Source organism: Lagenorhynchus albirostris, chromosome 19 (genome assembly GCF_949774975.1).
Source record: "Lagenorhynchus albirostris chromosome 19, mLagAlb1.1, whole genome shotgun sequence".
NCBI classification, from domain to species: domain Eukaryota; kingdom Metazoa; phylum Chordata; class Mammalia; order Artiodactyla; family Delphinidae; genus Lagenorhynchus; species Lagenorhynchus albirostris.
The window spans coordinates 52,991,494-53,019,000 of NC_083113.1; the positions used below are offsets into that span (position 1 = coordinate 52,991,494).

The following is a 27,507-nucleotide window of genomic DNA, read 5'->3' on the forward strand; positions in this document are numbered from 1 at the left end:
TCCAGGCATGGGCCCGAGTGGAGTAGAGAACATTCAACATCGGGAAAAAATGAGGCCAAGAAGAGATCAAAGACAAGAAAGACCTGGGGAAGCACTCGAGGTTAACAAGGCCACCACTGAGGCCAGCAGGCTCATTCTCATCTGTTTCCCCGGGTCATGGGGAACCATGCTCCATCACCAGATCGTGAACCGGGCGGTATCGATGAGGCCCAAGGACAGGTTGCGCACAGCTAGCAGCCCTGCCCCGCTCTGGAAAAGGGCATGGAAGGAGAAGCATGCCTTCACTGAAACTTCTCTACAGGTCTGCCTTCTGTCTCAGCCCTGCAGTGTGGCAGCTAGAGTCAGCACGCTTCCCCGCCCACGTTCCCATCCCCCCACTCTCAGGGCAGCCACATCTTGAGCAGGGTAGAGGGCTGCTCCCGGCCGGGGTGCCAGCAATCACACCCAAGTTCCCTGAGCCTGCACCCAAGGAGCCTCACAAGCCCCCCTTCCAGAGACAGGGAATCCCTCCGCTGCTGTCACGGGAACGCCAAACACCAGTGTTTGTGCCAGGACTCATTTACACAAGCCCACTCCTCCCCAAGAGATGGATTTTTAAAACAAACAGCTTTTCCGTATGTTAGCAGGCAGAGTCATGTCAGCATCAGGGATCCCCAGACGGAAACATGAGTCAGTCTGGGGCAGAGACTGCTAAATAAATCCTGTTTGGGTGAAATTCCTCTCTCTGGAGAAAGAGGAACCTCAAAGCGGATCGCTCAGATTCCCGGGCAAGAATGCCTAAAGACGCCACGTTCTCCCCAGCCGGGCACGCCCTGAGCACCCTGAACTCTGAAATCATCACCCCTCTAACGTGCATCTGCCTCTGTCACCCCATCCTTCCGGAAACTCTCCCAACCCGTCCCACCTGCGTCCCGGCACCCCTATTCCCACACGCACTCTGGTTCCATCCAGGGCATCGGGTGGCCCTACTCTGTTGGGCATGGGTTGTCCACACTCGAGCAGGATTTCCTGACATCCCAAGGCTTAGAGTTCTGGCAGCTAAAGAGACAAATGCACCACGTGGACACACGGGTACCTGAGAAATGAAGGAACACAGGTAACAGGTGCAGACGGCTCACCTGGGAGACTCAGCCACTGAGCACTCTGTTGAGGAGATGTCAGATTTGGGAGCTTGAATTACCTGGGTCATCGCCTCCTCTTTCCTTAATTTTGCTTGTGGGGACTTGGTCAGAGGGAGGGATTCCTGAATCTTTGCTGTGTTGCTTGCGGGGGGTGGCAAGAAGGTACAAAGCAAAAGAACTGGCCTAGGAGGGGGTCGGGGCAGCATTTAGGACCTAACACAGACATGGGGCCAGATCATGCATGTTAGCGAGAGATGAGAGGCAGGAGGCTCCAGCTTAAGGACCAGTTGGGAGAATTCCAAGTCCAAACTGAGAAGCAGCAGAGCCTGGGCCAGACCTCGCCTCTCCGGGCTACAGCGCTGAGGGCAGGAGACTGGAAGCAAGGGCTCTGGGAGGTGCATGCGGCCTCCAAAAGGCACTGGTCCTGTGGGGACATGAGTCTCGGGTCCTGATGGGTGAAGACTCTGAGCCGCCCTCAGAGCAGGGGCTCCAGAGCGGTTACCATGGCTTCGGGTGCCTTTAAGCACAACCAGGGATTTCCGACGCAGGACAAGCCTTGGCTGGAGCATCAGTGGCTGGGCCCCGGCCCCGCCCCCCCCCCCCACCCCGCCCGCCACGCATAGGTGTCTGTAACCAGTGCAGGCACGTGAGCGAGCCCACAGTGCCCTAGGTGAAAGAGACAAAGGGACAATTACTGCCTGGCTGAGGGTCAGGGCCGGGGTGGGGGCAGTGTGTTTCCCTAGGCTGCCCGCAAAGCCCCATCCGAGAGGAAGACCAGCCACGTACCGAGTCCGTTCTCCGCCAGCGCCGCGGGGCTCACGTGGCAGTCGCCCAGGTCCTGCTCACCCACGTCATTCAAATCCAAGCCGGGCTGGTGGGACCCGTTTCCAAAATGCCTCTCTTCCTTCTCGGAGCCGGCGTCCCCGTTTTCCATCCCATTCTGCGCCTTTTTCAGGGGCATTATTTGCAAGCCACTGGGGGTGGTCCTGTAAGACACCGTCTTGGTGGCCCTGTCCCCGCCTGCAGGGGGCTTGGCCGGATACCCTTTTTTCGGCTTGGACAGGGAAGGGTTGATCCGCTTCCGTTTATGGGAAGTCCCTTTGCTCTTGCCGGATTCCGAGGGTCTGTGGGACAGTTTCTCGACCGAGGGGCCTCGGCCGTCCCGCAGAAGCTTGGAGGCGCCGGACTGCTTCCCCGACTTGAGCCTCTTGTCCTTGGCCAGGTGCAGCCCGTTGAACTCATCAATGAACTCCTCGCAGTGTAGCAGGTGGTGCTCGGGCTCCCACGTGTCCTCCGTGCTCCCGTAGCCTTTCCACCGGATCAGATACTCCCATTTTCCCTTCTTGTTCTTCCTCTTGTCTACAATCCTTTCAACCTGGGATGCAAGAGGAGAATCAGGAAACAGAGATAGACAGAAGAAAAAAAAAATTAGTCCCAGAACACAAGAACAACGCAGAGCCCTCGGGATAGATGCATCCGCCCTGGCCATGGGGCGAGCTGCTTCCGAGGCAGGAAGCTGACCCTCCCAGGAGTCTTCAAGAAGGCTGGTTTGTTTTAGGACATCGCTGAAGGAAACTGGCGGTGAACAACAACCATCGTTGTTTCCCATGACAACTGCAGGATGCCACACCTGCCTGGCTGCATGGACCTGTCCATCCAAGGCTTACTCTTACTCGAAATCGCATTGCAAGCGTTCACTGAAGATCTATATTCTTTTCATTGCACCAAAGTCGAATCAGACTTTTAAAGACCAATTTGGTGTGCGTTTTTCACCGTTACTCATAATAATAAGTAACACTGAGCATTTCCATCATAGGCACTCTTCTAAATGTATCCTTACTTACAATGATACTAACGATTAGTAATATTCGCTGGGCATGTGTGAGGCAGACGCTACTAAATGCTGGCCATGGATGGTCCCATTTCATTTTCTCCAGACAACAACCCGATGCAGTAGGTGTTCTTCCTATCCGCACTTTACAGAGAGGGAAGTGGGGCTGAGAGATTGTCTCTCAACCAAGCTCCAAGCTGGTAAAAGCAGAGCTGGGATTTGAACCACTCTCACCCCGAGTTTTTTTTCTTAACCATCAGGCCATACCAACTCTCTCTCAACTATAAAAATCTTCCATATTGGCCAAAACTGACTCGAATCAATGAAGCCCAATATCCCCCTATTCGGCTCCCCCAGCTGCAACACAGGGGGTACAGCTGCGAGGTAAGGTGATGGGTGACATTTTTTGAGCGCCTATTATGTACCTTGCATAACCCCACAGGGTGTACATTGTTAATGCTCCGATTTGATAGATGAGGGATTAAGTATGACGCAAGCTGCCTACAATGCAGGGCTAAGAGGTGGCAGAGGTAGATCTGAGCATATATCTGCTTTTCGAGCCATGTAACTCCTGTCTATGTACCTTCAAAAGTAAATAAATCTCTCATCTTCAAGAAGACATGGAAAAACACACTTAGAGAATGCCAGTCCGAAGGCTAATAACTGGTGAATCGGGGGGAAGGGTGAGTGAGGCTTCACTCATTATTCTCTCAACTTTGCTATACATGTGAAATTTTTAATTAAAAAAATTGACAGAAAATTTCCAGTGCTCTACCCAAAAAAGAGCTAAATTTCAATGAAAAAGTAAACAATTATATTCAAAAGTTTACTATATTTTAATGTCAAGATAATACACTTTTCTAGGATGGAATTCGACCCAATGAAATGAAGTAATAAGTGAGGAATATGCCCTCGAAACTCATGGAAAAAAAACCAATATGAGAGGGGAGAAGCAGTTACAGTTATAGTTGATAATTGTTAAAGATGGGTAATAGGTAAATGTGGGTTCATTATACAACTGTTTATGCCTGCATGTTGGAATTTTTATGTGTCTAAATTTTTCCATAATAAAAATTTCTGAAAAGTGAGATTATCTCCCAATGATCTATATACAACAGAAGCTATGCAAAATAATTAAACGACTTTCATTGCTTTGCACTTAATAAATGTCTAAACAGCTAGGCCATATTGCCTCTTTATAATACTGCTTCTTCATAGACAATTTAAATTGTTTCCTTAATTGATCCATCTGAAATCAAATTGGCCTGTTTCTATGAAAATTTCTTTCCTTATAAAATGCTCTGTAAACATCTGTTTTAGATTTATTACATAATTTTTAGATGTATCACACAAACTCTATAATAGCTTGAAAAAGTAAAATCATGCCAAACGAATCCAACTTCCAATCTCTGAATCAAGGAATGGGACTAGCTGGGTATTCATTTGTGATAATGCTGCAGGAAAGTCAGGAGTGTCTCTGGAGGAGCCTGCAGCTTTGCACATTTGTAGGACTTTGTAGGGGGAAACCCTCTGCAAGTTAACGGAGGGAGGAAAGTGAACAAGCAACATGGCACTGCTGGAAATAGCAGCATCCCTGAGAAGACCAACCTAGGAGTGTCAGGAGGAAGCCCAGAAATGTCTAAGGGCTATGAGTTAAGGGATGCGTGTTGGCACGGAGGTCTCCAGCTTCAGAAAGCATGTGCTTGGCTCCCAGAATGCAGAACCTTCTTCCCCAGAATAAAGCAGAAAACCATGTTAGACAAACAGCCAACACAGTGATAGGTGGGTAGGTGGATGGATGGGTAGATGCATGGATGGATGGAAAAATGGATGGCTGAATGGATGAATGAACAGATGGCTGGAGAGTGGAAAACCAGCTCCTCCCCCAGTGTGGCCCCAAGGAGCCATGTAGACACTCCACGTGTTCCTGGGCAAGTTACTAAACCTCAGATGACTCACCTAACAAGGGGAAAATAACAGCACCTACCTCGTAGGGTGATAGTGGAGGATATACAAATAAGGAGATTAGCATTCCAGAGTAAAGGTCACTGAATCTTGCATACCCTCCTGTGAATACAAACCTGGGTGGTATCTAAAGATAATGTGTCTCCACCCTGCAGACCGTGACCCCCCTGAGGACACTCAACTCCTCCCCGGGAAGAAGACAGAGTCGAGTCCACCTACTTAGATAAGTCCTTCCAAGTGTGGGAGGCGGCTGTGCAGAGGAGGGCTGCTCGAGAAGCTGGGGCAGTCAGCAAGGGTGGAGTGTCTACATGGCTGCTTGGGGCCGCACTGGGGGAGGAGCTAGTTTTCTTCCCTCCTAGTTACTGGAGGATTGAGTCACAAGTGGCTTTATGAGGGACAGAAAGGCCATTGCTTCCACCTCTGGTACCAACCAGAAAGCCACTGGGTGGCTTGACAGTCATTTCTACTTAAATTAACCCAATACCAACAATGAACAGTATTAACAGGATTATTAACGGCCTGACATGCAGGGGAAAAACTACTGGCTCTTCCACTTTCTATTCACATGACCCTGGGCAAGTTGCCCAGCCTCTCTGGGACTCAATGTCCCCATCTGTCAAACAGAAATAGTAATAATAATAATAATAGCGGCTTCCTGCAAGGTTGCTGGAATAAGGAATAAGGTGTGATTGAGAAAGTAAAGTGCCTTGAACACCACAAAGCACTACGAGGACATGAGTGGAATTGCTCTCAGAAATATAAAGCTTCAGGTGACAAAAGTGATTTTATATACATGATTTCTTCTACCGTTTAAACCTTTTATAAAAAATGGGTTTTTTTCAGTTTCAGAAAAACAACTGCTTTTTCTGAAAGATGAAAATGCCCACAAGGAGCTCAGAGGAGAGCTGGCCCCCAAACACCCCACCAGACTTTGAATGCGCCATCTCCTGGGGCCTGATCTCCTTCTTTACATCCCTGCACAGGTTTTCTGACCCTCTTTTCCTCTTCTTCTCGGGAGATCCTCAAATAGAACCAGAACTCTAGTCTGTTCTGTTGATAACAAAAGCCTACATTATTTAGGACTTGAATGTTAAATGACTGCAACGTTCTCTGTCTGGAAATCCTGTCTTTCCCTTAAGCTCCCCCCAACCTCCGCCACTGTCCTCAACTCCGCACACCTGTTGAAAACAGAGACCTGGGCCCCCAGGTGCTAGCAGCTCTGCTCTTGATGCCCTGCGCCCACGCTACCTGCACAGGCCTCGTGCACTACCTGAGGCTCAGGCCCTCCAAATGGAAACAATGGTCAATTCCCTTCTCCTGTAGTTACCTAGGAAAGCGTGAATGATATTAAAAAAGCGTGTGCTCACACACCTGCCACCTTCTCTATTCAAAGGTAAGCAATCTGAGGCCCTGAACAATTCCTTTGAGTTCAACCAAATCATTCATTAACATGTTCTCTCTGTGATCCCCGCTAACACAAGATGTGACTCTACTGCAGGTGGGGGCAGGGAAATTGAGGCAATTATTACCAGCGCCACGATGACAGGTGGATGGCTGTCTTGTTAGGAATGAGGATGGTGACAGTCACCTTTAGTGGTACATGCTAAGTCCAAGGAACTGTGTTAAGAACTCATAAGCTTTCCACTGGGCAGTATTCTCACCACGGACAGGTGAGGAAGTTGAGGCTCAGAGAAGTTAGGTAAGTTTCCCTCTATCACACAGTCAGTAGGTGGTTAGCCAAGATTGGAACCCTAGTTCGTCTGATTCCTCGGCCCAAGTTCTTGGCCACCTGGCTACACCTCACCAGTGGGAAGCCACCAGAACCAGGCAAGCAAGGTGCCAAGCATGTGGCCCACAAGCACTGAAGAAGGAGACGGCTTCGTGAAGTCCTGCATCCAACACTGTAATGTGTGTCCGTACACAAGGCACCGCAGGCCATGGTGAACCCACAGACCGCCAGCATGGCACCTACAGGCTGCTGGGGACACAGCGCTTGAATGAGGGTGCACGAAGTCACAGGTGATAACAATTATGAAAAGGGGTCTGACGGTGAAGAGAAAGGGGCCGTGGGAAAGAATGGCTACTTCAAATTGGATGGACAGGGAGGTTCCTTTGAGAAGGAACGGGGCCTTCGGAGATGGAGAAAATTTGGACCAGTGAGAGGCCTTTCCAGGCAGCAGGACAGCCTCCTCAGCTGTTCACTGGCAGGTGACCCAATAATACCACCACCACCTAACATTCACTCAGCATTTACCAAATGCCAGCCACTGTCCTATGTGATCCCTACACAGTAATGTAATATTATACATGTTAACTCATTTAATCTTCAAAATACCTGAACGAGGTAGGTCACTTTATTCTCTTTTTGATAAAGGACAAAGCTGAGGTGCCCAGGGATTAAGGACCTTGGCCAAGACCCCACCTCTGACAAGCAGCAGAGAGTTAAGACTTGGTTTGATGCATCCTGGCTCCAGACCCCATGCTTTCAAGGATGACACCATTTCCACTCCCCACTCTTGTTCAGTGAGCCCAACCTGACTGAGGCTGATGGCATAGGTGCAACTTCTGATGCTCCCCCCAACTCCTGCCGGGTCACAGAAAACCTACAGCATCTTTACATGGCTTGAAAGTGGCCTCTCAAAGAAAACTCTAATTCAAAATGATACATGCACCCCAATATTCATAGCTGCACTATTTACAATAGCCAAGACATGGAAACAAATGTCCATCAACAGATGAATGGATAAAGAAAATGTGGTGTGTATATATATATATGTTGGTATATAATATATACAATGAAATATTACTCAGCCATAAAAAATGAAATAATGCCATTTGCAGCAACATGGATGGACTTCACCTATCATACTAAGTGAAGTAAGTCACACAGAGAAAGACAAATATCATATGGTATCACCTATATGTGGAATCTAAAAACTATAACACAAATGAACTTATTTAGAAAACAGAAACAGACTCAGACATAAAAAACAAACTTGTGGTTACCAAAGGGGAAAGGGGAGGGGGGGATAAATTAGGGGTCTGGCATTAGCAGATACACACCACTAGTTATAAAATTGATAAACAACAAGGTCCGACTATATAGCACAAGGAACTACATTCAATATCTTGTAATAACCTATAATGGAAAAGAATCTGAAAAAGAATAGATATATATATGTATGTATAACTGAATCACTTTGTTGTACACCTGAAACTAACACAACATTGTAAATCAACTATACTTCAATTTTTAAAAAAAGTAGCCTCCTGAGCTTGACTCTCCTGGGGTCTCCCAGCATGTCATGTGGGCCTCCCTCCCCTCCTGCTCCAATTCTCCATCCGTTCAAAGGGAAAAAGACTAATCATCAGTCATATTCCCTATCCCAGCTTCCCATCAAACCAAAAGAGTATATAAAATGACAATAGCTCGGGAATCCAGGATCATCAACAAAGATTTTCTGGACGCTGGAAGGAAGGTCCCTCACGCCAGATGGCATTGGATGAGAAACTTTGGGTTACTAGTACATGTCTTAACCTCTGAATGCGAAGAACAAGGCCAAAAAGGAATAAAGGAAGATGATGTCCACAACTGCTGTCTACCCACACATACACCAGAGCAGCCATCCTTGGACATTACCCAGATTCTGGACCTCAAACCCCACACCCACAAGGACCTCTCTTTCTACATCCTTTCAACATCCTGGGACAGCTTCCTTGGAGGTAGAGAGGCACAGGCTCCCATGTTTACGACTTGGGGTATGAAGTCCTCAGGAAGAGTAAAGACGGGACAAGTTCTGGGGACAACCAGGTATGGACTGTTTCAGGTCTAGAAGATGGTGGTTGCTTCAGATTATCTAGTCAGAGAAGAAGGCAGTAAGAAGACGTGGCACGTCCCACTCAGTCCAGCCAAACTACAGTATACTAAGGATACAGCTGCAGACCAAGAAATTCGGCTCAGAGCCATGCAATTCAAGCTAGCATCGGGTGAGGGACTGAATGGGGAACACAGCAGCATCCAAGTGAGGAGGGGACCAAGAGGAACTCCCACACCCACTCTGTTGGAAAACACTAAACCAGACAGACTTCTGTTTGATCAAGAGCACACAGACAAAAACTGGTAACTTATTTATAGAAACTTCTAAAACAGAGCAGAAGCAAGAACTACAGTCCTGCAGCCTGTGGAACAAAAACCACATTCACAGAAAGACAGACAAGATGAAAAGGCAGAGGGCTATGTACCAGATGAAGGAACAAGATAAAACCCCAGAAAACAACTAAATGAAGTGGAGATAGGCAACCTTCCAGAAAAAGAATTCAGAATAATAATAGTGAAGATGATCCAGGACCTCGGAAAAAGAATGGAGGCAAAGATCGAGAAGATGCAAGAAATGTTTAACAAAGACCTAGAAGAATTAAAGAACAAACACATAGAAGAATTAAAGAACAAACAAACAGAGATGAACAATTCAATAACTGAAATGAAAAATACACTAGAAGGAAGCAATAGCAGAATAACTGAGGCAGAAGAACGGATAAGTGATCTGGAAGACAGAATGGTGGAATTCACTGCTGTGGAACAGAATAAAGAAAAAAGAATGAAAAAAATGAAGACAGCCTAAGAGACCTCTGGGACAACATTAAATGCAACAACATTCGCATTATAGGGGTCCCATAAGGAGAAGAGAGAGGGAAAGGACCTGAGAAAATATTTGAAGAGATTATAGTTGAAAACTTCCCTAACATGGGAGAGGAAATAGCCACCCAAGTCCAGGAAGCACAGAGAGTCCCAGGCAGGATAAACCCAAGGAGAAACACGCCGAGATACATAGTAATCAAATTGACAAAAATTAAAGACAAAGAAAAATTATTGAAAGCAGCAAGGGAAAAAGACAAATAACATACAAGGGAACTCCCATAAGATTAACAGCTGATTTCTTAGCAGAAACTCTACAAGCCAAAAGGGAGTGGCATGATATATTTAAAGTGATGAAAGGGAAGAACCTACAACCAATATTACTCTACCCGGCAAGGGTCTCATTCAGATTCGATGGAGAAATCAAAAGCTTTACAGACAAACAAAAACTAAAAGAATTCAGCACCACCAAACCAGCTTTACAACAAGTGCTAAAGGAACTTCTCTAAGTGGGAAACACAAGAGAAGAAAAGGACCTACAAAAACAAACCCATAACAATTAAGAAAATGGTAATAGTAACATACATTTTGATAATTACCTTAAACATGAATGGATTAAATGCTCCAAGCAAAAGACACAGGCTCAGTGAATGGATACAAAAACAAGACCCATATATATGCTGTCTACAAGAGACCCACTCCAGACCTAGGGACACATACAGACTGAAAGTGAGGGGATGGAAAAAGATACTCCATGCCAATGGAAATCAAAAGAAAGCCAGAGTAGCAATACTCATATTAGATAAAATAGACTTTAAAATAAAGAATGTTACAACAGACAAGGAAGGACACTACATAATGATCAAGGGATCAATCCAATAAGAAGGTTTAACAATTATAAATATATATGCACCCAACATAGGAGCACCTCAATACATAAGGCAACTGCTAACAGCTATAAAAGAGGAAATTGACAGTAACACAATAATAATGGGGGGACTTTAACACCTTCCTTACACCAATGGACAGATCATCCAAACAGAAAATTAATAATGAAACACAAGCTTTAAATGACACAATAGACCAGATAGATTTAATTGATATTTATAGGACATTCTGTCCAAAAACAGCAGATTACACTTTCTTCTCAAGTGCACATGGAATATTCTCCAGGATAAATCACATCTTGGGTCACAAATCAAGCCTCAGAAAATTATTAAAAATTGCAATCATACCAAGCATCTTTTCTGACCACAAGGCTATGAGATTAGAAATCAATTACAAGGAAAAAAAAACCCTAAAAAACACAAACACATGGCGGCTAAACAATACGTTACTAAATAACCAAGAGATCACTGAAGAAATCAAAGAGGAAATCAAAAAATACCTAGAGACAGATGACAACAAAAACACGATGATCCAAAGCCTATGGGATGCAGCAAAAGCAGTTTTAAGAGGGAAGTTTATAGCAATACAAGCCTACCTCAAGAAACAAGAAAAATCTCAAATAAACGATCTAACGTTACACCTAAAGGAACTAGAGAAAGAAGAACAAACAAAACCCAAAGTTAGTAGAAAGAAAGAAATCATAAAGATCAGAGAAGAAATAAATGAAATAGAAACAAAGAAAACAACAGCAAAGATCAATAAAACTAAAAGCTGGTTCTTTCAGAAGATAAACAAAATCGATAAACCATTAGCCAGACTCATCAAGAAGAAGAGGGAGAGGACTCACATCAATAAAATTAGAAATGGAAAAAAAAAACCTTCTAAAATACATCAGAACAAGATCATAAGTAAAAATTCTCTGTAATATCCTACTAAGAGAAGTACTACTATACATTTTTGGATAGCATTTGTGTCATGTTTTCAAAGACTACAGAAAATATGGCCTCTGTTTTTAAAAGATAGAGAGAGGAAAAAAAGATAAATGATGAAATGAAATAAATAGGTTGAGTAGGGAACTGAATTGAAAGTAGACCCATTTATATAAGAAAGGATGTAAGGAAACCAAAGGGGGAAAAAGAAAAAAAAAAAAAAAACACAGGCAAAGAAATAAAATTCCCATTGGAACCAGGAAAGGACAGAGCCAACACACACAAAATGAAATCAGTGATGTATATGACATACTTGAAGAGCTCTCCAAGAATGCAGAAGAAAAGGACACAGAGATTTTTAAAGAAAACATTAAGGAAAATGAGTGTAGGCATCCAGGAGGGTTAACAGAGACCCAAGCAATGTAAGTCTGACAAAGGGAAAAAAATCAAAATGGGACAAGAACATTAATAAAGCATAACAGAAGAGATCTCTGTACCTTGAGTCTGTAGGTCAAAAAAAGATCTCTGATGGCGGAAGCAAAGGTTGAGAATAAATCAACTTTATTTCTATTCTTGCAAAACTTAATTTCAAAAAATTAAACTCCCTACCTCACACCCCAACCTTCCCCCATGCAAAATAGTACAGAAGTTGAAAACATAAATATTGTAAACTTAAGAATTCTAAAACCAGTCAAGTGGACCTTCAGTTGGGAAGGAAGGAGGAAGACATTTCGTTGGTTAAAGGACAAAACATAAACTAACCCATTAAAAAAATGAGCCTGGAGGATCTCATAATGCCAGAAAGTAAGAAATGTTCAACCAATCAACCCCAAATGATGGCAGTGGAATGCCAAAGGAGCCAACTGGAAGAGGTCCCAGTGGCCAAAGCTGGAATAATTTGAATAATAAATAGGTTATACATGTATAACCTAAAGAATAAAATAAATACCCATGAGTTCACCTGATATAAATAAAGGAATTAATTATCAGAAGTTGGCCTGCAGGCCAAATCTGGCCCAGTGTCTGTTTTTAAGAATAAAGATTCATTGGAACACACCACGCCCATTCATTTATGTATCATCTATGGTGCTTCACGCTATCAGAGTCAGTTGTGTAACAGAGACTGTATGGTCCACAAAAACTAAAATATTTGCTGTATGGTCCATTACAGAAAAAGCTTGCTGACTCTGGAATAAATAAACAAATGGGAGAAGGGACAAATATTCCTTAGGGCTGAATTCCAAATAACAAATGTAAAAAGAATAAGGGAAATAGAAAAATCACCATTAGAGCACCACAGTAATAACTGCTACAGACAAGAGCCACAGATGGATGCTAAAACTAGTCGGTAAAACTTTAAAGAGAAAGAGGATATTTGCATAGCCTGAAAATATCTCCCCCGACATATTTATGAACTATCATGGTCGTTTGAACAGATGCCCACCAATCGATCCTCTTCCCTTTAGGAGGTGCAGCTTAATTCCTCTCCCCTTAAGTGACTGGACTTAATGACCCCTTTCTAACAAACAGAGTATGCAAAGGAAAAAAAGAGTACCTGTACGGTGCAGAAACCTGGCCCACACCAGTGATCAAGGTTACATCACCTGCATAAATCGTGTTGCTGGCATGTATACTCTGATCTGATTCACTGAGAAGCACACTTCCCCTTTGTGGTATAATCCCCCAAACCCATAACCTATTGATTACACATCAGACAAACCCAAATTGAAGGACAGTCTACAAAATACTTGACCAGTACACTGGAAAAGTATCAAGTCACAAAATACAAGGAGACCAAGATATGGCCTTAGATTGGAGGTGACTGAGGAAGAGCAGTAACTAAATGCAATGTGGTATCCTGGACTGGATCCTGAAACAGAAAAGGATGTTCGTGGAAACACTGGTGAAATCCTAATAAAGTATGTAGGTTAGTTTACAGAGTAGCACCAATGTTAATTTCTTAGTTTTTATAAATGTACATGGTGTAAGATGTAAATAATCATGAAAACTGGCTAAGGGGTATATGGAAACTTTGTACTATATAACTCTTCTGAAAATACATAATTATTTCAAGTTTTTTTTAACATACAATTGCAGGTTATGCAAAAACTTTAAAAAAAAAGCATGTGAATAATGGGAACAGCAATCATAAAACCTAACAATTCCAGGTACTCATTATATACTTATTTGCTTAGTAATAAAAAATAAGAGAAAGAACAAAAATATATCAGGCAGGATCAAATTTTGTAAAGAGTATCAAAGTAAAATTTGAGGAGCAAAAATGCATTAAATAGGAAAGGAAATTTTTTAATTAAAAAATACTCACTAAATACGTAATAGTTATGAACTTTTCTGTATCAAATAACAGACCCAAAAGTAACTTTTAAAAATTCAACAGAAAATTGGTAGAAACAATTTGAACTGAATACTTAAACTCAATACTTTCAGACTGAGACACATCAAGCAGATGAAAAATATGGATATAAAGAATCTGACATATAAATATGATGGTTGATCAAGTAAATATTACATATATTTGTACGAACACAAATTTTAACTGCATAATTTGTAAAGAAAAGAAACTCTACAAAATTTCAAGAAAATCATCCATGGAACACTTATAAAAATTGATTAAATACGAAAATGTAAGAGGAAAATAATCCCTAATGAATGCAAAAAAAGAGATATTTTACAGACTGTGATTTCTAAATACATACAATGCTATAATACTAGATAACACAATTTAAAAATAAATCCCAACCACTTATAAATGAACAAACGACCCTAAGTAACCATCAAATAACGAGCTAAGAAAAAACTGCAATAACATTTTTTCAAATATCAAAAAATGAGTATACACACAGTCAAATAGTTGGGAGGCAGAAATAAAGAAGGAAGGAAGAAGTTAAAACATCTACCCTCATAAGCAGTAAAAGAAAACAAATACTCTTGGGCAGAAAGAGGAAAGAATAAATATCAAAGCAGAAATTAACAAACTAGAAAATGTAAAAAAGCTGAACTCACTGACATTCAAAAACTGATTTTTGAAATAAAGAGGAAAAATGGCAGAGTAGGCAGCTCCAAGGGTTTGTTTCTCTACAGAAACAATGAAAAATCAAGCAAAAACATCAGAATCAACTGTTTTAGAATTCTGGAAAACAAGGTTTGTAGCAACCAAACTGAAGGCGGAATCAAGAAAAACACAGCTCAAAAACAGCAGGAAAGCTTTTTGTCATTTTTACTTAGTCTTGCCCCACCCACTCCCCAACTCAGTAGCAGTCTTGAATAAAGCAGCCCATATCCCCAGTATGGAACCACGGTCCTTGGTTCTGGAGGAAGAAAAGCAATCCTTCTCCTCAAAGAACTGTGTTTGTTCTAACTTGTCTAGGGGCTACCTGAGGAATGACATAAGCACTTGTTTTTGTTTTCCTCAAAACTTACTTAGGTTGGAAAATAGCTAGGCAGAGTCATTCTTTGAAAACAATGTATGCAAATGCACAATCTCCTGCCCAATGGGACAAAAGAATACAAGTGAGAAAAACAATAGACGCACCAAAAGCCTGGGAAGAAAAGATGAAGAGTTTCCTTGGGAAATTCGGGGATTCAGGAAAGCTACATACATGCCCAAGGCAGGATACATGCCCAGAAAAGATGGCCCTAAAACTTTCCCCTCTGGCTGATCTCTAAACTTAGTGCATGCAGGAAGTGAAGACTAAGGCAGACTTGTAAATGCCCTGGCTAAGCACTGAAGGAATGTCCCAACACAGAGCCAATCTGAAAAGCCAGAGGGAGGCTTGCTTCCTTCCTTCCTTCCTTCCTCCCTCCCTTTCTTCCTTCCTTCATTTCTATTCTTTACTTCCTTATTTATTTCTCCTCGCATGCAAGGAAATCTGTCACAACCAGCTTAACACAAGATAAAGGAACAGAGAGTTCATAGACCACACATGACAAAGAGTACAGACTTTAAAAAAACAGTTTAGAAAAGTCTCTAAACAAACAGCAAGAGTCCACAACAGGCAACAAGAACAAACCCTGACAAGGGAGGAAAGTTTAATTTCCAGAGTTACCACATTATAATATTCAAACTGTCCAGTCTTCAATAAGAAATTATGAAACATTCAAAGAAACAAGAAATATGGCCCATTCACAGAAGAAATTAACAGAAATTTCCCCTAAGGAAGGAAAGACATTGGACTTACTAGACAAAGGCTTTGAATTAACTGTCTTAAGTATTCTCAAAGGGCTACAGAAAACCATGGACAGAGAGTTAAAGTAAGCCAGGACAACAATGTCTCAACAAATAGAAAACATCAATAAGGCAATGAAAATTATAAAAAGGAACAAAAGAAATCTGGGAGACAAAAATCACAATAACATACATGAAAAATTCACAAGAGAGTTTCAATAAAAGATGTGAAAAGGCAGAAGAAAGAATCGGCAAATTTGAAAATAGTTCAATTAAAATTATCCAGTCTGAGAAGCAGAAAGAAAAAAATAAAGGGAAATAAACAGAGCCCAAGAGACCTGTGGGACACTGTCAGGAGTAACAACATACACACATAATAGGCGTTCTGGAAGAAAAGGAAAAAGAGAAAGGGGCAGAAAGAATATTTAAAGAAATAATGGCCAAAATTGTCCAAATTTGATAAAAGATGTAAGTGTACATATTCGAGAAGCTCAACAAACTCAAAATAGGATAAGCTCAAAGAGGTCAACACTGAGATACATTACAATCAAACAACTGAAAGACAAACTCAAAGACAGGATCTTAAAAGCAGCAAGCAAAACGATTCATCACATACAAGGGATCCTCAATAGAATTAACAGTCAATTTCCAATCAGAAACCATGGAGGCCAGAAGGCAGCACATTTAAAGTGCTAAAAGGGCTTCCCTGGTGGTGCAGTGGTTGAGAGTCCGCCTGCCGATGCAGGGGACACAGGTTCGTGCCCCGGTCCAGGAAGATTCCACATGCCGCGGAGCAGCTAGGCCCGTGAGCCATGGCCGCTGATCCTGCGCGTCCGGAGCCTGTGCTCCACAACGGGAGAGGCCACAACAGTGAGGGGCCCGCGTACCGCAAAAAAAAAAAAAAAAAAAAAGAGTGAAAGTGCTAAAAGAAAAAACTGTCAACCAAAAATTTACATCTGAATATACATGCACCCCAATGTTCATAGCAGCATTATTTTCAATTGCCAAGGTATGCAAGCAACCTAAGTGCCCATCAGCAGACAAATGGATAAAGAAGATGTGGTATATATATATACAGTGGATTATTACTCAGCTGTAAAAAGAATGAAATATTGCCATTTGCAGGAAGATGGATGGACCTAGAGATTATAGTACTAAGTGAAGTAAGTCAGATAGGGAAAGACAAATATATGATATCACTTATATGTGGAATCTAAAAAAAATGATACAAATGAACTTATTTACAAAACAGAAATAGACATAGAAAAACTTATGGTTACCAAAAGGGAAAGGGAGGGAGGGATAAATTAGGAGTTTGGATTAACATATACACATTACCATATATAAAACAGATAAACAACAAGGACCTACTGTATGGCACAGGGAACTATATTCAGTATCTTGTAATAACCTATAATGGAAAAGAATCTGAAAAAGAATATATATATACATATATTGAATAAATAATTGAATCACTTTGCTGTACACCTGAATCACTGTAAATCATTCAGTTTTTTAAATTTGGTGAAAAATTCTACATCTGGCAAAACTACCCTTTAAAATTGAAGGAGAAATTATGTTATTCCCAGGTAAACAGAAACTCAGGTAATAATATTATTAGTAGACTTGCTTTACAGGAAATGCTACAGGGAGTCCTTTAGGCTGAAATGAAAGGATACAACATAATAACCTGAAGCAACATGAAGATTAAAGAACTCCAGAAATGTTAACCACATAGGTAATATAAAAGCCAGCACTACTGTATTTCTGATGTGCAACTACTTCTGTACATTTCCTATATGACATAAAAGAAAAATGCATAAAGCAATAATTATAAATGTATATTGATGAGTATAGAATATATAAAGATGTAATCCGTGATAATGAAAACATAAATGGGGGAAAGGGAAGGGAGGTATATACAAGCAGAGTTTTGTACAATATTGCAGCTGCACTGATATCAATCCAGTAGACTGCTATACACTTAGGATGTTAATGGTAAATCTCAAAAAACCACTAAGAAAATATCTGAAAAATATACAGTAAAGGAAATCAGAAGGGAATCAAAACAGCACATTACAAGAACTGATTTTTGAGGCAAGGCAATAAAACAGATAAATTTTCTGGTAAATCCCACTGAAGGAAAAATAGAGAAAATACAAATAAAATGAATCATAAATGAAATGAGAATATAACAGATGTAAAATAAATGCATATAATACCATGTCTTCTAACATGCTGAAAAGTTCGAAAACAGGTGAAACGCTTACTATGAAATAATATGTGCATTAGCAAAAATGACTCAGAAGATGAAAGTATAAACAGACCAATAACCAGGAAATAAGCAGATACAGTTATTAAAGTTAAACATCTGAACAGAATAACAACTCTAGGAAAAAATGGATAGTTATTAAATAATTTTTTAAGAAAAGGGTCTACCCTGTAATAGGTTTACTCAGGAATCTTACCAATGTTGAAGAAATAGGTAGTTCCCACAGTACAGAAATGATTTTGGTGCAGAGAGAAAAAATGGAATGCTTTGAAATCCACTGAACAAATCTATCATTGCCTTCATGAAAACTTATAAAAGACAGCATAACAATAAAATATATATAACAATTTCACTGATCAATATGATGTAAGCATTTTATATAGAACTAAAAAACAGAAGGAGTAATATATTTAAAGGATAAAATATCTAAAAGTGACAGAATGGTTAAATTTAAAAGTCTACTAAGAGGAAGTTTCACATTAATTGGTCAAAGAAAAAAATGAGATGCTCTTAACAGATGCTGAAAAGTTAATTACCCAAACTTTAAATTCATTCCAGACCACCTCTCCCCACAAAAAAAGGACTAAAATATATATGACAAAGAAAAGCAATATCTAACTGGAAGTCTGCACCAATTCTAAGAGTAAAATTTAATAAGCACTTACACTGATGTCAAGATCAAAACAAAATATGTACAATTATTTCGCTATTGAGCTATTTCGGGTGACAGAGCAACATATGAAAATACAAAACAAGAAAAGGAGACATGAATATAGAAACAGAAAACAAATTATCACTATATTAGATAATATGATGTATGTCTAGAAAATGGGAGATAATTAACATAAAAAAATTTGACTTGACCAGAACTTACAAAGTTTAGCAAATGCTTAACAATAAAATAAATATAAATAATTCACTATCAACATTGCTCCAAAATGAAACTACACACTCTCTTCTAATATGCATCAAGTATTCACAAAAACAATTACATATTACACTTCAGTTAAATCTCAATACATTAGAAAACATAACAAAAATCACACAATCCATAATTTCAAAATTTATTCTAATAAAATTCTGAATCAACAAGAAAATGACAGAGAAGAAAACTCTATGGACTAGGTTTCCAGTTTCTGCTTAGGCTGTAGAGCTGGAAAACAACTGCTCCCTGCTTTAAAGAGTAAGAACAAGAATAACAAAAGTCCAGGGCTTCCCTGGTGGCTCAGTGGTTAAGAATCTGCCTGCCAATGCAGGGGACACAGGTTCGAGCCCTGGTCTGGGAAGATCCCACATGCCGCAGAGCAACTAAGCCCGTGAGCCACAACTACTGAGCCTGCACATCTGGAGCCTGTGCTCCGCAACGGAAGAGGCCGCGACAGTGAGAGGTCCGCACACCGCAATGAGGAGTGGCCCCCGCTCGACGCTACTGGAGAAAGCCCTCGCACAGAAACGGAGACCCAACACAGCCAAATAAATAAATTAATAATAAATTAATTAATTTTAAAAAAAGAGATAGAAATCTAAACACTACTTTCTTTAAAAAAAAAAAAAAAGTCCAGACAAACTCATGTTCTTGACTTGCCTAGAACTCACCACAGAACAGATATTGAGAGGAAAACAACTAGCCCAAAATCTCAGATGCTTGCAGAGAGAGACTGAATTTGATACTTACCTTGAGCAGTGCCACTGGACACCAGCTCTAATGGAGAAGATGAACAGTGCAAGATCAGATAGAAAAACTCAGTGGAAAGAAGGAAACGGTAAGAAATAATCAAGCAAAAATGCTAGAAATCAACAACATAACAAGAAATATGAGAATTTCAAGAAACAGACTGATCAGTAGACTCGACATAGCTGAGGAAGAAAATCAGAAAACTTGAAGGTAGGTCAATAGAAACTAAACCAAACTGAAACACAAAGAAAAAAACAGGGCACCTAAGAGCTGTAGAATGATACCAAATAGTCTGACATACATGTCAGTGGAATCCCAGAGGGAAGAGAAAGGAAGAATAGGCAGAAGAAATATCTGAAAACTGAATAGCCAAAAATTTTCAAAATTGATGACAGTATCAAAGCACTAATCCAACAGCTCAGAAAACACTGAGCAGGATAAATACTCTTCCTGCGAAAGAAAATAATATAATACGATGCAATACACTCACTCATATCATACTGAAACTGCACAAAACAAAATACAAGCAGAAAATCTTACAGTCAGAGAAAAAACGATGCATTTCATATTTAGGAACAAAAATCAGCATTACATCAGACTCCTTATCAAAAACCATGCATGATAGCACAGTAAAATAACATCTTAAAGGTGACGAAGGAAAAAAATGGTCAAGCAAGAACTTGTCCAGCAAAAATATCTTTCAAAATAGAAAAAGGAAAAATTTCTCAGACAAAAAATAAGGGAATTAATCTCCAGCAGACTTATTCTACACAAAATGTTAAAGGAAGTTCTTCAGATAGAAGGAATATGATAACCAGACAGAAACATGGATCTACACAAAGAAATACAGAGCCCTGGAAGTGGGATAAATGAGGGTAAAAATAAAACTTTTTTTCCTTACCTTGAATTGCTCTAAAGTTAAATGACTCTCTCAAGCAAAAAGAGCAGCAATGCGTTGTGTGTTCTTGGCATACGTACAAGTAACATGTATGACAACAACAGAACAAAGGCAGAAGGGAAATGGGAATATACTGTTGTCAGGTCATTAAACTACAATGAAGCACTGTAAGTTATATAAAAGTAAACTGAGTAAATACATGTAATGCAAACTTTACAGCAATTAGTTTTAAAATTAAACAAGAGATATAAATAATTGCTGAGATAAAAAAAGAATCATGAGAAATGCTGAACTTTTTTGAAATTTGTAACTCAGAAGATAGAAAAATGAAACAATAGATGAAGCAAACAAAAAATAGCAACATTTTAATACAAGTATCAATATATAAATAATTACATTAATGTAAAGGGTATAAACATCAAAGTTAAAGACAATATTGAATTGGATTTTAAAAAGTGATGTTTCTAATTAATCTACTTTCAATCTAAAGACATAGGTTAAAAGTAAAATGATGGGAACATATACTGTGAAACAATAATAAGGCTTCAGAAAAAGTAGAGTTCCAAACAAAGAATACTACTAAAGACAAACAGGAACATTACATAACAATAAAAGAGTCAATATTCCAGGAATATGCAACAATACAAAATATTTATGCACTTAAAAAGAGAGTTACAAACATGCAAAGCAAAAACAGAAAACTGGAAGAATGAGACAAATACACATTATAGTTGGAGAGTTCAGTATTTCTCTCAGTAATTAACAGAACAAGAAAAGATGAAATCAGTATGGATACCAAATTCCTTAAAAACACTATGAATCACCTCGACCTAATTGACATTTATAAAAAATCTCACACAAAATACACATTCCTTTCAAGGGCACATGGAACATTTACTATACTCTAGGCCATAAAATAAACTTTAGAAAGTTCAAAAGAATGGAAATCATGCAAACAATGTTCTCTGACCATAACAAAATTAAACTACAAATTAACTAAACTATATTTGGAAATCTCAGATGTAGCTTAGTTAATCATTTAGAAATTAAACCACCCACTTCTAAATTACCCCATGGGTGAAAGAAGTCTCAAGAGAAATTATAAAATATTTTAAACTAAATGAAAATTAAATGAATACAACATATCAAAATTTGTGGAAGGCAGGTAAAACAGTGTTCAGAGGGAAATTTATAGCATTACATGCTGTTATAAGAAAAAAAAGAAAGGTCTAAAATAAATAATCTGGGACTTCCCTGGCAGAAGACTCTGGGCTTACACTGCAGGGGGAGCGGTTTGATCCCTGGTCAGGGAACTAAGATCCCACATGTGGTGTGGCATGGACAAAAAAATATTAATAATAAAAATAAAATAAATAATCTAAGCTTCCATCTTAACAAACTAGAACAAAGAGCAAATTACACTCAAAGCTAACAGAAGGAAGAAATTAATAATAAAGGTAGGAACAGAAATAAATGAAATTAAAAACACTAACATTAAAGACAATATCAATGAAGTCAAAAGCTGGTTCTTTTAAAGAACTGTAAAATTGATAAACCTCTAGCCAGACATAACAACAAAGAAAGTGAAAACCCAAATTACCTATAACAGGAATGAAAGAGTAGACATCCACAGAGACCCTCACATATACATTTAGGTCCATAATCCATGTTTGCCAGGGGGTGGGGAGAGAGGGATGAACAGGCGGAGCACAGAGGATTTTTAGGGGGGTGAAGCTATTCTGTGTATTATAATGATGGATACATGTCATTACACATGTCTCCAAACCCACAGAACATAAAACCCCAAAAGTGAACCCTAAGGTAAACTATGGACTTTGAGTGACAATGATGTGTCAATGTATGCTCATCAGTTAAAAAAAAAAAAAAGACAGGCACTTCCCTGGTGGCGCAGTGGTTAAGAATCCACCTGCTGATGCAGGGGACACAGGTTCGAGCCCTGGTCCGGGAAGATCCCACCTGCCATGGAACAACTAAGTCCTTGCACCACAACTACTGAAGCCCGTGCTCTAGAGCCCACGAGCCACAACTACTGAGCCTGCATGCCACAACTACTGAAGCCCGCACACCTAGAGCCCGTGCTCCACAACAATAGAAGCCACTGCAGTGACAAGCCTGCACACTGCAAGGAAGAGTAGCCCCCGCTCGCCGCAACTAGAGAAAGCCCACGCGCAGCAACGAAGACCCAATGCAGCCAAAAATTAAATTTTTAAGAAAGACAAATGACAGGTTGACAAAATACTGACATTTATAACAAAGGGTTAATGTCCAGAACATATTTTTTAAAACTGTGAAATCAACAACAACAAAAAATTTAAAACAATAAAAATGGGCAAAGAACCAGAAAAAAAAATTCAAAGAAATAAAAATGGATATAACATGGAAAAGCATGGTCAATCTCATCACTTATCAGCAAAAGTAGCAATGAAACAATGAAGAAGATTGGCAAAAATAAGGTTGATAATATGCACTGGCAAGGGTGTGGGGAAATGTACAGCCACATATGCCTTTGGTCAGAGTGTAAACTGGTATACCCTTTAGGGTAATTTAATAGATATCTATAAAAAATTTTAAAGCACAGATAATAGATATCTTAAAAATTTTTAAATGCACACACACAGTATTTATATTTAGGGTCACATCACACTAGTTCAGGCCAATGGACCACGAGCAAAAGAATTGTGTGTCCCCTCTGGAGAAAAACCATTTCATTTCTGGCTCTGTCTCCTCATGCTCGTAACACCAAGGAAGCCATAAACTGTTTTTGGTGCAGCTGCAGGAGAGTTAAGCCTCCATCATCAGCCTGGGCCCCTGAGGGGCTGGGTGGCGCTGACCCCCCCACCAACCCACCCTCCTCATGCAGCATGAGTGAAAAATAAAACTCTGTTGCATTAAACCACTGGGAATAAAAACCGCACAAATCGTTGACCCAGCACTTTGTCTTCTGGGTTATCTATCCTGACTGTACAACTGTTTCTAAAGGGAAAAAGAAATCAAGGCAGACCGTAGGTAATCATCTATCAAAGGAGAATGATTAAAGAAATTAAAACAGAGCTATATGCTTTGATATAATAGTATGACTCCATTTCTGTTAAAATACACATATGCAAATGGATACAGGGCTAGAATAATTCACTGCTAATTGTCTATAACTGTTGCCTAATTCTTTTTTTTTTTTTTTTTTGTGGTACGTGGGCCTCTCACTGTTGTGGCCTCTCCCGTTGCGGAGCACAGGCTCCGGACGCGCAGGCTCAGCGGCCATGGCCCACGGGCCCAGCCGCACCGCAGCAGGTGGGATCCTCCCGGACCGGGGCACGAACCCACGTCCCCTGCATCGGCAGGCGGACTCCCAACCACTGCGCCACCAGGGAAGCCCATGTTGCCTAATTCTTAACAACGCTCGGCTCTCAGGCTGGGAGTGGGATCAGGGAAGAGGCACTAAGGGGATCTTTCATTTTTATTCAATAGTCTTCTGCACTGTTTAACTTTTCTCGGTGCAAGCTATTTATATAGCATCCGTGCCACTGTTAAATCAATAAAAATATTTTCAAATAAATGCATTTCCTATATAACCTAAACGACCAGCTAGAAGATATGGGAAAACTGAGCCCATTCCAAAAAGCAACCATAAAGATTAAATAGCAGAGGTTAACTTTTACAGGAAATATTGAGAAACCGTAAGAGGAAAAACCACAAAATTCTGCTGAGATATTTTAAAGGCCTCAAATGAATGGAGCTATCTGTACAATGCTTCTGGGTGGGAAATCTTAATATATTAAAGATGTCAGATTGCGACCAACTGATCGATAAAAATCATGCAGTTACAATCAAAATCCCAATGGGTCCATTTTCAGAACTGTTCAAAATGATTCTCAAGTACCTCTGGAAGAATTAAACAGAAATAGTCAAGAGATTTTGAAAAAGAAGAAAAATGAGGAGGCACTTCCACAATTATATAATAAAGCACGATATAAAGCCACAATCATTGTGAGTATAGGATTTGGGCAGGAAAAAAAATCAAATGAATAAGAGAGGAAGCCCGGAAACAGCCCTCAGTATATTAGGAAATAGAATCTGAAAGGGAAAAATAGTGGCATCAAAAATTAGTGCCAAAAGGAAGAATTCTTGGATAAGTGGGATGATTCAATAGGAATGGGGTGAGAAGCAGATCCTCACCTCACAATAGAGGAATCAGAGTTCAGTGTTTGTTTAAATCTAATTCCAGATGGTTCTGAGAGTCAGAAAGCTGAAGGACACACACACCACCACCACCACCACCGCATACAAAACTGAAAACCTAGAATAAAATGGAGGTGGAGAGCCAACTGATTTTTAGTTGAAAGATACCCTACATTTAAAAGGAATAATTTTTCACTCTGAAAAAATTTGTATATAAAAATAGAAACAAAATCAAAAGGCACACAGTAAAATGGAGAAAAACCAAGAGACATTTCAGACAAAAGCTTAAATAATTACCACATAAAAATCTCAAGAACATCATTAAGAAAGGTACATAAATGAGCAAAGGGTATGAAGAAACTCTTCACAGATGGTATATACAAATGGCTATTAAATATGTAAAAACACTTTAATTAATGAGTGAAAATGTAAACAAAAACAAGAATGAGGTGCTGGTTTTTATCCATCAAATTAAAGGGTTTTTTTGAAAATCAATAGTGCTTAATGCTGACAAGGGGATGGACCCCTTGATGTACCACTGTGAAGCGCCACAACTTTCAGAAGGGAATTTTTTTTTTTACATCTTTATTGGAGTATAATTGCTCTACAATGGTATGCCAGTTTCTGCTTTATAACAAAGTGAATCAGCCATACACACACACATGTTCCCATAGCTCCTCCCTCTTGCGTCTCCCTCCCTCCCACCCTCCCTATCCCACCCCTCTAGGTGGTCACAAAGCACCGAGCTGATCTCCCTGTGCTATGCGGCTGCTTCCCACTAGCTATCTATTTTACGTCCGGTAGTGTATACATGTCTATGCCACTCTGTCGCTTTGTCACAGTTTACCCCTCCCCCTCCCCATATCCTCAAGTCCATTCTCTAGTAGGTCTGTGACTTTATTCCTGTCTTACCCCTAGGTTCTTCATGACATTTTTTTTTTCAGAAGGGAATTTTACAATATGTATTAAGAGCCTTGAACACCAATACTCTTTGACCCAGTAATGCCTCTTCAAGGACTCCAAAACCTCAGCAAAGCGTCATACATGTCTACTGCAGCATACATGGAAGCAGACTAAAATGTAAATCTCTAACAAACAGGTTAAAATGAAACGGGTACGCTCTAAAAGTTGCATCTACAAATAGGCTTTAATGATGTGGAAAAGTGATGAAATATTAAATGGAAAACAATGATTTTCATAGCTTCAGGGAATCCTAAATTGTTCCAGTTATGGCCCTTAACCAGTAACATCTTTCTGTGTGCACTCCCTTTGCAGTGGGACTTCACCTCTCTTCTTATCAAGTGGTGGAGTGTATTTTCCAACGCTTGAATCTGGAGTAGGCTTATGACTGGCTTCAACCACCACAAGGTGGTAGAAGTGACGTCATTCAACTCCAAACTCTAAATAAGCCTTAAGAGACTCTGTAGCTTCTAATTTCACCTCCTTGGTGCACTGCCCTGAGACCACCAGGTAAAGAAGCTGGTCTAGCCTACAGAGGATGAGAGGACCAGAGGTGCCCAGCCAGCTGCCAGTACCTTGTGCCAGAAAGGTGAGTGAAGCCTCCTTGGACCATCCATCCCAGCTGCATGAGTAAGCCCAAGACACCAGCAGAGACCATCCAGCGTATCCACTGAATCACGAGAATGATAAACGGTTATTTTTCAGCCACTAAGTCTGTAGCTGATACACCATGATATAAAATTGTACTAGAGAACTAGCTCAATCATGTAACGTACGACACACGTAACCTTAGACAAAACGACAAGAAGGAAATATTAACAGAAATAGAAAACCTTATGTATAGAATTATCTCAAACATGCAGAATACATACACCTGGGAAAAAAGAGAGGAAAAGGCTGCGAATGCTATATCCAGGGAGTGGGAATCGAGTTGAGTATCTTCATTATACTCTTTTATATTTATGAATTTCCTTTTATTCACTGAAAAACACATGTATATAGCATCATGCTTTAAAAATCCATTTATTTCCACAACTAGATTGTGAACTCTTTGCTGCTAAGTAAAGACTATGTCTTTCGACTGTGGACCTGAAGGTTTGTCACATAGCAGGTGAACAATAAATGTTTGATAAATGAAAACATGAAGCACCTGGGCGTCACAGATTCCGGATTTTTGGGCTGCGGTTGCCAAACTCCTCTTGCCCCCCGGCTTTCCCCTAATGTCCAACAGACCAGACCTAGTGCCCAGGGGTCAATGACCACCCATCCAAGTTGCCCTACGGCAGGTCTCCTGGCCGCCCTGTGCTGGCTCAGGCCAAAGGGCCTTCCTGTGGGGTCCTCTAGGGACTGTTCTGGTTACCCTGTATCATATCGTTTCTAGATTAACCATATAAAATTACTATTATCATTTCAATGTAACACTCCAAGCAGCCACAGCTGTTCTCTCAGAGCTAATACAAAATATGGAACTCGTTTATTCATTCAACAAACACTTTACTGAGTGCTTATCACGTGCCAGGTGCTATGGTTGACACCAGAGGTACAATGGTGAGTAGAATCAAATGTGGTCCTTACTCTCATGGGCGTGCAGTCTGGTGGGGGAGGCAGATACTGATCAATAACATCACCAATAAACATATAATGACAAACACTAAACGTTTGGAAAGAATGCACTGCTTGACCCCGGCTACCAAGAAACAATTAGTTATACTGAATTATCAACCTGGAAGCATGGGACAGCCCCAGAGGAAACCATTCCTCTTCCTACATAAAAGTAATTAGCACAGGTGACAAGAATGCTCTAGGTTATAGAAAATATGGACAAGAATGAAGTTGAGAAGGTCTGTGGTGTGGACAGGGACCACCTGGAAGAAGGAAAAGGAGGAAACAAGGGCTGGGGGTACAGGCTTCCTGACCCACTGCCCAGACCGGGCAATCAAACATCTTCA

General features: G+C 40.4%; 1 protein-coding gene across 1 annotated transcript in view; it reads right to left on the reverse strand.

Moving 5' to 3' along the window:
- CDYL2 (chromodomain Y like 2) overlaps nt 1-27,507 on the reverse strand; it is a 182,393-nt gene that overhangs the window by 54,343 nt on the left and 100,543 nt on the right. The window contains exon 2 of the mRNA XM_060130786.1: nt 1,908-2,496. Within this exon, the coding sequence (XP_059986769.1) occupies nt 1,908-2,496 (589 nt within the window). The remainder of the gene's footprint in view (nt 1-1,907; nt 2,497-27,507) is intronic.